The 10,502-nt window shown below is 57.1% G+C and overlaps 5 protein-coding genes across 5 annotated transcripts; 1 reads left to right on the top strand and 4 right to left on the bottom strand.

Annotated features, from left to right (window-relative positions):
- Nucleotides 1-1,036: 1,036 nt before the first annotated feature.
- On the bottom strand, nucleotides 1,037-1,941 carry SPRG_13044 (hypothetical protein). The gene is made up of 4 exons (XM_012352237.1): nucleotides 1,612-1,941; nucleotides 1,455-1,551; nucleotides 1,316-1,409; nucleotides 1,037-1,267 (listed from the first exon to the last, which is right to left on the bottom strand). Exons 1-4 carry the CDS (start codon nucleotides 1,889-1,891, stop codon nucleotides 1,112-1,114), a joined length of 627 nt encoding a protein of 208 aa, XP_012207627.1. The 5' UTR covers nucleotides 1,892-1,941; the 3' UTR covers nucleotides 1,037-1,111.
- A 336-nt stretch (nucleotides 1,942-2,277) lies between these two features.
- On the top strand, nucleotides 2,278-3,248 carry SPRG_13043 (hypothetical protein). Its single transcript, XM_012352236.1, has 4 exons — nucleotides 2,278-2,677; nucleotides 2,720-2,925; nucleotides 2,977-3,039; nucleotides 3,085-3,248. The coding sequence occupies exons 1-4, from the start codon at nucleotides 2,374-2,376 to the stop codon at nucleotides 3,166-3,168; spliced, it is 657 nt and encodes a 218-aa protein (XP_012207626.1). The 5' UTR covers nucleotides 2,278-2,373; the 3' UTR covers nucleotides 3,169-3,248.
- Nucleotides 3,249-3,725: 477 nt separating this feature from the next.
- Nucleotides 3,726-4,372, bottom strand: SPRG_13042 (hypothetical protein; the record flags this gene model as incomplete). The annotated part of the gene is made up of 3 exons (XM_012352235.1): nucleotides 3,726-3,812; nucleotides 3,860-4,038; nucleotides 4,090-4,372. 3 exons carry the CDS (start codon nucleotides 4,370-4,372, stop codon nucleotides 3,726-3,728), a joined length of 549 nt encoding a protein of 182 aa, XP_012207625.1.
- Nucleotides 4,373-5,668: 1,296 nt separating this feature from the next.
- Nucleotides 5,669-6,572, bottom strand: SPRG_13041 (hypothetical protein). The gene is made up of 2 exons (XM_012352234.1): nucleotides 6,400-6,572; nucleotides 5,669-6,350 (listed from the first exon to the last, which is right to left on the bottom strand). Exons 1-2 carry the CDS (start codon nucleotides 6,554-6,556, stop codon nucleotides 5,731-5,733), a joined length of 777 nt encoding a protein of 258 aa, XP_012207624.1. The 5' UTR covers nucleotides 6,557-6,572; the 3' UTR covers nucleotides 5,669-5,730.
- A 3,410-nt stretch (nucleotides 6,573-9,982) lies between these two features.
- On the bottom strand, nucleotides 9,983-10,372 carry SPRG_13040 (hypothetical protein; the record flags this gene model as incomplete). Its single annotated transcript, XM_012352233.1, has 1 exon — nucleotides 9,983-10,372. The coding sequence occupies one exon, from the start codon at nucleotides 10,370-10,372 to the stop codon at nucleotides 9,983-9,985; it is 390 nt and encodes a 129-aa protein (XP_012207623.1).
- Between the last annotated feature and the right edge of the window lie 130 nt (nucleotides 10,373-10,502).

The raw sequence follows: 10,502 nt of genomic DNA, 5'->3' as shown, positions 1-10,502 counted from the left end.
AAAAGCAGTGGCTCGCGATCGCTTTGCAACCTACGATCGCACGCGCACACGGGCGCTGCGGCTTGTCCAGTTTATGCAGCTCGTGCTCATCCTGCGGCAGCGCTGCCTCGAAAAGCACGTGGTTGGCGACGACGCACCCATGGTGGCCGCGATCGTGAGCTTGATCGACGTGCATCTCAACGTCCCGACGGCCGCACCACCCGTCGCGCCGAGCTCGCCCGTCGTCGAATGCGCCATTTGCCTCGAGGCGCTACTCACGTCGCCGCTGACGCTGCAATGCCACCACGGGTTCCATCCCAAGTGCATTGGCCCGTGGCTCGCACAGCACAACACGTGTCCACTCTGTCGACGCACCTGTCACCTCTCGTGCAGCGTCTGATCGGCCATCGTCTTGCCGTCGGCGCCATCGAAGCGCCTCTGGTTGTGTCCATGTCGTGTGTAGCAGTCAACACGTTTCTACTATTAATCAATCAATCAATCAATCAATCACACGAGGTCGCGTTGAAATGAAATGAGCAAAAACTAACGGTGCTTGAAGGAATACCGTCCACGGTTGACTGCTGTCAAGGCAGCACAACGGCACGTCTACAACCGTCTGAGCCACCCGAGGGCGTGACCGCGCACCTTGTCCCGCGCTTCCGTCTCTTTCTGCCTCGACGACCAGGTCCCTCCGCCAAGTGCACCTTACGAAGACCGTCCGACGTGATTCTCTGGCGTAAACTGCTCGATGGCAATCAAAGACCCACGTCCGCAACCAAGTATGTATGCATGAGGAGCTGTATGCATGGCAGGCGATCGCACGAGCTGGGAAAGCAGGATGCGCACCTGAACGTGCCACGTATGAATATGCTCTATCGCGGCCAAAGACCTCGCAGAGCTGCGCTACCGACGTCCGCTTCGGAGCCACGCACTGTGTGAAGGTAGGCGCACGACGTCGAATGCACTTGATGCGACCACCGACAAGGAAGCATGCATCAACCAGTGGCCGAATATCGATGGGTATGGCGACCGTTGGCGTTGGCATGCGCAAGAAGAGCGTGGAAGAAATCATCGTGAACTCCATGGATCCTGCCGTTTTCGTATGCCTCTACTCCGATGGCAGTGGATCGGGCTACCGCTTGACGACGCGCTGGCGGTAGTATTCGTCGACGACGCGCGTCGTGTCGGTCTCTTCGTGTCGCAAGAGCTGTTTGTGCAATGCAACCGTCTTGCGCAAGTAGACATTTGCCGCGTGCACCACGTTGCGCAGGTCGTCGCTTTGCAGCGCCTGCCAGACGAGCATCGGCATCTTCCAGCATCAAAGATCGATGCGTACCTCGGCCGTCGCGCCTTCGTCCCGCAGCAGCTTGTACGCGCGCTTGAACTGTCCTTGGGCCATCGCACCGTACGCCATGTTGACCCGGCATTTGCTACGATCGACGTCCAAGGATGTCGCTCGTATATGATCGTCGTACCTGGCCAAGATGGGGTCTTGGAGGCCTTGCGAGACGCAGATCTGGAGCTGCGCCATGAGCTTTGCTTGGTTCAAGTGGCGACAGAGAAAGTAGCCACCTACAGCGCGACCGCAGCATGAGAGGTTGGGCGTTCGTCGTCGATGGCATGTGTACGGACCGCCAAGCGTCGAGATGTAGGCGTTGGCCGTCACAAGCGCTACGACAGCATGTGTAAAGCGCGTCGCGCGGTAGCACCAGCTCATCGACAGCTTGTACAAGGCTGGCACGAAGGCGATCTTGATGGCATCGGTCTTGCTCGCCGCCTTGTCGATGGCCGGGCACAGCGCGCGTAGGTAGCCAGCATCTTGGCTCGTCGAGAGGTAGTCGTAGAGATGCGGGTCATGCACGCATACATGGGCGTCTCCCGGCGCGGCCTCGAGGATCCGACGCTGGTCCATGGCTCGGAGCAAGGTTGAGGTCGCTCCAGCAGTGTCCGGTTACGTAGACTCGGTGTTTGTATGTACCGCACGGCAACCGGACAGGGAGAATAACCTAGTATGATCTTTTATCTACCTCCATGAAGGATGATTGCACTGGGAAGGCGCGCTCTTTTTTAAATCCCTGCAAAATGCATATATATTTTTTATCTATCTATATATAGTGTTTATATATCGACCTATATTTACTACAACAGAGGCATACTAATAGTGCATTTAAAATAGGATTGTAATCCCTTTAAGACCTTTTCAAGAGCATAAATACAGGATTCTCTGCATGGCATTCGTTTCATCGCAAAAAGGGAAATTCCCAACGCGATCTTGAGCGTTTTGCAGCTAAATTTACGGAACGTGGCAGCCCAGTCTGGACCGCCAACGCCCAGCCGCAGCCCACGACGGTCCGCCTCCTCTACCTGCCTAGCTTCGCCTCACCGTACGCGCCCATGAACCCCGCGAGCACCGAGCCGCGCCAGGTCATGCTCTTCCGCAAGAGCCTGCGCACGCTCTCGCTCTCGGTCTGCGGCTGCCTCGTGCTGCTCTCGATCGTCGGCTTCAATAAACTCGCCAAGCATTCGGTCATGAGCATGGACCAAGTCGAGGCGACGACAAGCGACGGCTGCCTCCTCTTCCTCGGCCTGACCTTTGGCACGCTCCTCTTCCTCGGCGAGTTTCGCTGGGAGCGCTTCTTCTTCCTCTTTGGCTTTCTGCGCTACCGCCTCGGGCGCACCGTGCTCTACGCCGTGTCGGGTACGCTGCCAGATTGACGCCATTGATGCTCATGGTGCGTAGGTATCATGACGATTCTTGTCGGGCGTACGCGCAGCGGCTGCACGGGCTGCACCGAGTATACACTCTTGCTCGCCGAAGGGATTGCGCTGCTCGTGGCCGGCATGCTCCAGCTGCTAGCGATTCCCGTGCTGGGCGCCAACAACACGGCGCCCGTCGAGGACAAGTCGGCGAGCAAGTCGCAACTTGTGGCGCAGCCGACAGACAAGGTACCGTCTGTCATCCATGCAGATCGGTGCTCCTACATGTACGACATGTAGGCCATCGACATTGCGGCCGTGCGGCTTGGATCGACGCGGCCCGCGGCGCCGGTCGATACGCGGGTACGTCCTGATGTCGGCGCATCGAAACCCATGGACCATGCCTAGTCGCCGTTCGAGGCGTCTGTCGCGGCGCCGACCAAGTCGACGGCGCCGAGCAACCCCAACTTGCCAGCTTGGATGCAGGCGTGAGCCAAGAGGCGATTGCATGTACTACACCCTCCATTCTAAAGCAAAAACAGCAAACCAAGCATGCTCCGAGTGCATTGCATGCATGTCTCATAGTCATACCAGACCTCTGCACCAGTGCGTCTGGTGAGAGCACCAGAAATGGAGGCGACTACTGCGCGTGGCAAGCGGCTACGTCCCATGCAAGCTTATTGTTGAGCTATCAACGTCCTGGCTGTATCGAGATGGTTACCGCCGTTGGAACCACAAGAACTCGAACCCAGCTCCACTACCTGGTGGTCGACATGTGTGTCGAAGCCGCTAGATCAAAGCCAGTCGACAGAATCTAGCATTCTGACGCTTGCCTTGCTCGCCACAGGCATCCGTCGACGCTTGCCCTCTCCGCACAGCTCTTTATACATGCCATTAGCATCCATGGACCTCGGTACGAGGTCCGACTGGTAGACAAGCAGGCCTGCAGCCCGCTGCTCGTATGCAACAACTCATTTCATTTGGACACACGCATGGCGCTACGCTCGCATCCACGCTGGGAGGGTCGGGTCCTCGGTCTCCTTGGATGGCTAAGGTTTGCCTTTCTTTCGCAGAGCAGCGCTTACGAGAGAGCTCGCGGTCGTTGTCGATGCGGTGACCGACCCGTCGTCGTCCGCCTAGTCGCCACATTGCACTTTGAGAGTCCTTGTGTATGTCGTACTACCAGCTGTGCGGCTGCCACGTCATCGTGCACGGCGCGGTTGGCGCCGAGGACCGGGATCGCCGTGAGGTGCAAGCATGCGACGACGAGGCACGCAACGCCGTCGATAAAGAGGAGGTAGTATTCGATGCACGATGTTGTGCAGCTTCCGCGGCTCGTGCCCACAAGCAGCGCCATGCTGCCTACAGAGCGCAGAGGTGTTGGACCCAAAAGACGAGATCGTTCCGGGCTACCTGCAATGCCAAACGTGAAGGCGCGGCCCCACCGGTACATGAGGAAGCCAAAGAGGACGTAGAAGCGGTGCCACTGCAGCTCCGAGAGGAGGAGGAGCGTGCTGAGCGTGAGCCCGAGGAAGAGCACGACGCCATGGCTCGTCGTCGCCTGGAGCTCGGCGAGCGTCGAGCCGAGTGCGAGGTTGCGGAAGCCAAAGACACACAAGCCAAAGAGGCTGGTTGACGTGAGCAGGCTGAGCGCGCCGAGGCTGCGCTGGTACAGATGCGCCGAGCAGAAGCTCATGGGCATGTGGCGGCGAATGCGGGAGTGAACCGGTTGCCCGACGGTTGCGATGAAACCCACAAGATCCAAACCCAAGACTCAGGATCTCTGCCTCATGCAGCCTTTGCTAATGTCTGTGACAACGCGTTGCTTGCAAGGCGTCAAGCAGCGTCGTAGCTCGTGGCGATATCGTTGTTGCGTCTTGCGGTGTCGACCAGGTGGAGCTGGGATCGACTCCGGCGGGTTACTCCTTTTCTGATGGTAATAAGGATGTGGGGTACATATCAGTGGATGGCTTCTCCTTAAGACCCACCGAAGCAATGACTGCGGCGAGCTTGTGATGCATGGCGCTGCCGGCCACGGGCATCTGGACAGCTTCTTACACGAGCATTGCGACCAAACGGCTTCGCCCTGTGCGTTGTTGGATGCGGCCACCTCGCTGTTGTGCGATATCTGTTTGCACTTGGCCTATTCCGAGCCATAGCGTGCTCGTGTCGGAAGGCGTTCGCAGGGATTTGGTGGCTCGGACAGTGAGTGCGAGTGTGCATGGTCGACAGTCGAGGCACCTAGAAGCAACTTGGATGATGGCGTATGGTGGTGCTTTCTGAATCGTGTGGAGGTATCGAGCTCTAGTCGTGGTCGGTACTTGCTACATGTAAGACTGGTTCCGCATCGGAAGTAAGGGGCGGTACTTGATTCCAGCGCGGCTAAAACCTCGCCGTGCTCAAAGGAGCCATTTTGAATCGACCTGTCCCCAAGGCTACAGTATTGACCGTACCACTCGACGCCTTGGTTGTCGTTGACGCATCGGATCCACCCATGGGATCCAACCAACGAACACACCTCCGATGATGGCCATAGGTAGCCACACAGTACAGTAAATGCTATGGGTGGAACAGGCGTAGGTTCAATCTGGTGGCCTCGGGCCAGCTGGTTTCGTCGCATCGGCATGGTCTCGCAGGTGCATATCGCCAACGACCTTGGCATCTGTTTCATTGCACCTCCTCCGACCGATGCCACCGACACGTCGGTCGCTCGCGGCTCGAGCCGCAGTATAAAACCTGCGCCTTCGCTGTGGGTCCTTCATCCTTCCAGCATGCCCTCCTCCACGTCATGTGACGTGGTTGGATTTCGATTGAGATCTTATTGCATCCTTAATGCACCGTGGTATGTGGAGTCGTGGAGTTAAGATCCGCGATCTACGGGGATGGGCACATTGCAGTAGCCAATTTTACTGCGCTGATCCGCAGCCGATCGGCAACCGAGAAACAGAGCACATGATATTTACACGCACGGCGCCGCCCGGGATCCAATCTCCCGGGCGCCTCTCCGTTGACAACACCGAGACTACCTACTATCCTATCTGTCTACTACACACCTCACTGCTTGAGTGAGAGGACCCATGACTGGTCGAGCGCCTGGTTCTGCATTTGATCGACGACGCTGGCCTGGTGGTGGAGCAAGAAGCGCATCTTGACGTCCTTAAGCGCGCTCGTCTCGTCGTCCGTCATCGGATGCAAATGCGCGAGACGCGGCACGTCGGTGTGCACCTGCATCATCTGCAGCTGCTTGCGCATGCGCGTGAGGTCCGAGTGGAGGCGGTCGCTGAGGTACGTGTCGAGCGACTTGCCAAACGGCACGCGCATCTTGCCGGCCTTGATCAAATGCAGCAGCTGGCGGAGGTAGTCGAGCTCTTCTTGGACCCACTCGCCCTTCTCGACGGGGCAAAGCGACCCAAAGATCGAGTTGGCGTCAAAGCCATACATGAAGTACGTGTCGAGCCAGTCAATGACGCCGTCGTGTGCGACCACGCAGATGTCCTTGCCGCTCTTGAGCCGCGCAATGGTCGCTGGGCGGCGGCGGCTGCTGCCCCGGCGCTGCGACGGAAAGATCGTGAGTGAAGACGGCGGCGACGGATGCTTGGCGTGCGCCGGCTCGGCGTCCATGATGTCGTACATGCCCATCTTGCGCTTCTTGCACGCTGGCGGCGACGACATGCCTACATTGGTATGAGCCTCTACGCGCGCGGACGAGGTTGCTCTTCCTACCCGTGATGACTTCGATGCTAAAGTTGCTCATCGGCCGCGTCGGCTCGTACGACGGCGCGAGCTTGATGGGTGGCAGCGACGTCGAGAGCGGCGTGTCGTGGTGGCGCTGGAAGGCATGCAATGGCGGTAGTGGCATCATGTACTCGGTCGGGTGCATGATGGCAAGTCAAGAAATGGAGCCACCCGAACGCAGCGCTGCTGCGACCAGATGGGCCACATTGCCCTTGGCCGCCAGCTGGCGCCTGTCCCTCCATGGCCACCACAAGCGCCGGAAAGATCGAGAGGGGCACAGAATTGCCTTAAAAAGTACATGAGAACGACTGTCAAACTCCATATATTTAATGGTCGAACGCGGTCATTTCACAGGAGGCGCGCATTGATAGATACATGTCATCGCGTGTTATTAGCTCTTCTCGCCGTGCCGCATCGAGCGGCGAGAGTAATCGGGCCATCGCCACGTGGTTGACATCCCTTTCCCAACTTGCTAACCAAAATGCTCAAAACAGTGCAAGGCGAGGAGGTATTATCCGACTGCTCGAAGAATCAGCTCGTAAGGAAGGAAGCGTTTGGCTGGTCGATCGCTACGACGGCGTGTCCCTTGCAGATGAAAGAAGACGACGACGACTGCCGAGGCGGGTTGCGATATTGAAGCAACTCACTTGAACGAATTGCGATCGTGGCCATCCGTACGGCCACATGAATGTGTCGCAGGGTGCATTGCGCTGGACTCAAGATGCAGGCTACCGCAGCGCATTGGTGGCTCTCGCTGCTGCTGCGTTTCAAGTGACTCGCGTGTCGTCGCCTCCTACTGTACCAAGACGCGGCTTCTTCGACTTCTTCAAGCCTTGGGCAGTGACATGGCCGCAAAATTCAGCGCAGGTGGTGTTACCATCTCTATCATGGATACTCGTGCTTCTCCTCGAGGGTGGTGATACTGTGTACATGGCGCTTGAACATCGAGCGCTGACATCAACTATCACTCGGTCGACGCGCGTAGATTCTTCAGGGCGATCAAACTCGCTTGCTTTGGGCTACCGCGCTTTCTTTTTTGGGTCCATGGGCCCATCGCCGCCCGTGTCCTCAGTAGGGGCCCGTGACATGCGCGTCGTCGCTTGGCCACGCCAACGGACAACATGTGGCGGGACCGTGCCTGATACCGTGGGGCTTTTTTGCAAGCACGTCAGTGGAGTGCGGTGCTGACAGGGGTATCATTAGCTTCACCACTGGATCCATTCAACCCATCGATTCGCTTTGTAGCAATCGCTGGTCCCTCGTCTGGTCCCGTGGTCGTCGAGGTCGTGTTCCGGCGGGTTAGGGGTTCAAGACACGTTTCTGAATCGACGCAGTGTACGACTAGATTGGACGATGGCCTTGGCACGTGACCGTAGGGGCCTTCGTCGTCTTGGGCTGCATCCGCGCAGCCGCACGATGCGGAAGGATTGCGTGAGGGAACACGGGCGATGATCGGCGATCTTTTTTGAACTCGTTGGATCAAGTTGGGTGATCTCGTCATTGATTGGCTACGCGATAGAATACTGCAATGCCATTGGACGATAGCGGACCGATCGCGCGCTGCTGCCACCCACACGTGCCACATCCCGCGACGACGAGTACTGATCAAGCTACTTCAAGCCAACGCAACCGCGATGGGCGATGCGTTGTACCACTGGCCACTGTTTTTACTAACGCAAGGTCCTTGACGAGTCGAAGGCTTCAAATGTATCGATGGCTTCGAATGTGAGAAATCATGCTCGTCCGCGATGAAGGCAATGGCGCAGTGCCGACAGTGGTTGGCGGTGGAGAGAGGCGTGTAGCCAGAAGCGAGTAGGGACCTCCGCAAGAAGATCAATGTGTCGTGGACGAGAACGCTGTTGATTATTGTGCATGTTTGAACGTTGAGCGATATTGTCGCTTCCACCTCGAACGCCGCAAGCGACCTTGGTCGAGAAGCGCCGTGTGCTATAGCAACTGCTTTTGTTGAAGGCGCACGGCGGGGGATCGCAGTGCGGCTCAAAAATGATGGCGATGACCATGTCTAGGTGGTGACGAGAGTGTCGAATGGATCCAACACAGTTTCACGCGGCATGTCCTCGAGTCGCTTCCATTGTCATACGATTGTATAAGAAAACTATGGAACCATTGGGATGCGGTCTCGAGGTGATGGGCTGCATGCCTTCTCTCCATAGCACAAAACTGTTTAAACGTTATCTAGTGACGCCCGCTACATATGTACCCGTTCATGTGACCTGAGGCTCCGAACGCTGCGCGTGGCATTCCCGCCTGACGTGGCCAATGTGATTGGGTCGCGACAAAAACGCGTTTAAAGTGTTAAACGTTTGGGTCCACACGTAATCGAATCCAGTGTAATGACGTGACCCAACAGCATCCGGAGACGTCATCATGGCGTCGCTGCATTGGCTCCATGAGACGGCCACACAGACCTCCTTCGCCCGAGAACGGGCTACCGTTCTTTACAAGATAGAAGCACAGTCAGCATTATAACCCATTCTACTGTCGCAACGCAGTGCCTCGACGCCTTTTACCTGTCGTTCCGGTACTAGTACACCTCCTTTGGCAACCACTACGTAGGTACTCCTTGTCCGGCAGGACGCTTCGAGACCACACAATCGTTTCTGACGGAGAACTTCGTCGATAGTTGCTCCACCTAGGGGGATTCCGACCTTTCTAACCCCAATATTTCGCCCTCTGTGGTTGTGTTATCCTGGACCTTTGCGCGGACTACTCTTGAATATGGTTGGTGCTAGCACCGCTGCGAAGACAGCGACGACGCTAGAAAAGCATTGAGTCCTTCAACCTTCGTGCGATTCCTTCGTCGATACTGCTACTTCCGCACGGCTCATTCTTCGATTTTGTATTGTTGACAATGTGGTGTGATTTCGACAGAGGATGCTGGAAGCCTAGTACGGGATTTTAGTCGCAGCTGAGCTAACGTTGGTGAAATGGGGTGACTGCGGGGAAGCTCGCTTTGTGCGCGGCAGCCACCTTGATGGCTTTGCACAATAGATCATGCAGGGGTCGTTTCGAAAAAAGAAACGAGGCATTTTGCTCCTCGAACGCCGAGCACGAAGTGTTGGGGGCAAACTAGAGTTTCTTTTCTTTTCTTGGCATCCAGCCGTTTTTGCGAGTGGCGGTATCGCTTACAAGTAAATCGTAAGCGGAAGAGGATTGAATCGAATATGATCACGATTCAGGGGCGGACGCGCCCCCTTTATTGCTCTACCCTTCTCCTCTTCTCTTCTTCTATTGTTCTTCGTGCACTCGACCATCTGTGCTTAACACTTTTTCCACGTCTTGGAATCGCACCTTGCCGACTCTGTACTTTCAAGCAAACAGCTTACCCGCCTCGCCCACCACCGGCATGGCCAACACAAACCGAGTTGTAGCCCCTAGTAGTTATGATTGAGGAAGAAGCGGACCGTGGTGATAATAGATTGAAGGAAAACACTCATGGTCGTCCGGACGTCGACTTGTCTCCTGCTAGTTGTGGCTCTCGTTTACATCTTGACGCTATCTCTCAGAAGCCACACTATCTTGCAAAAATAAATGCATTCGCAGTCATTGACTAGGTCTGCACGACGGCGTTTGTGACCTGAATGCGGCGCGTCGCATCTTCGTAGATCTCGACGCGGAACGTCTTGGGCGCCTCGCACCCGCAGTCGAATACATTGTTGAGCGGGCCCGCGGGCACGAGAGGACAGCCCCGCACGATAAAAATGTACTTGATGCCGCTTACGACCTGCTTGGCCACGGACACAAACTGCACGGGGCACACACGGGGCACGCTTGCCGACGCAAAGTTGGCGTCCTTGGTCACGGCGCGCACGTACAGCAGCTTGTCGTCCGCCGTCGCGGGGGCCGGCGCCGAGACGCCGCCAACAAGACCCGTCTCGACAGTGGACACAACGTCTGTGATGCGCACGGGCTCGTTGATGGCCTCGAGCACCGTCACCATATACGCGTGGCGCTGGCCATTGCACGAGCAGTTGGAGGTCGCGGTCGTCGCGCACCCGTGGACGCCGACGTGGTACTGGACGCCAGCAACGACTTGCTGTGTGGCCCACGCCACGTCGGTGGCGCAGAGA

The sequence above is a fragment of the Saprolegnia parasitica genome (genome assembly GCF_000151545.1).
Source record: "Saprolegnia parasitica CBS 223.65 unplaced genomic scaffold supercont2.94, whole genome shotgun sequence".
Lineage (NCBI taxonomy): Eukaryota > Oomycota > Saprolegniomycetes > Saprolegniales > Saprolegniaceae > Saprolegnia > Saprolegnia parasitica.
Note: the sequence above shows the minus strand (reverse complement) of the source record. Positions and strands in the feature narration are given on the sequence as shown.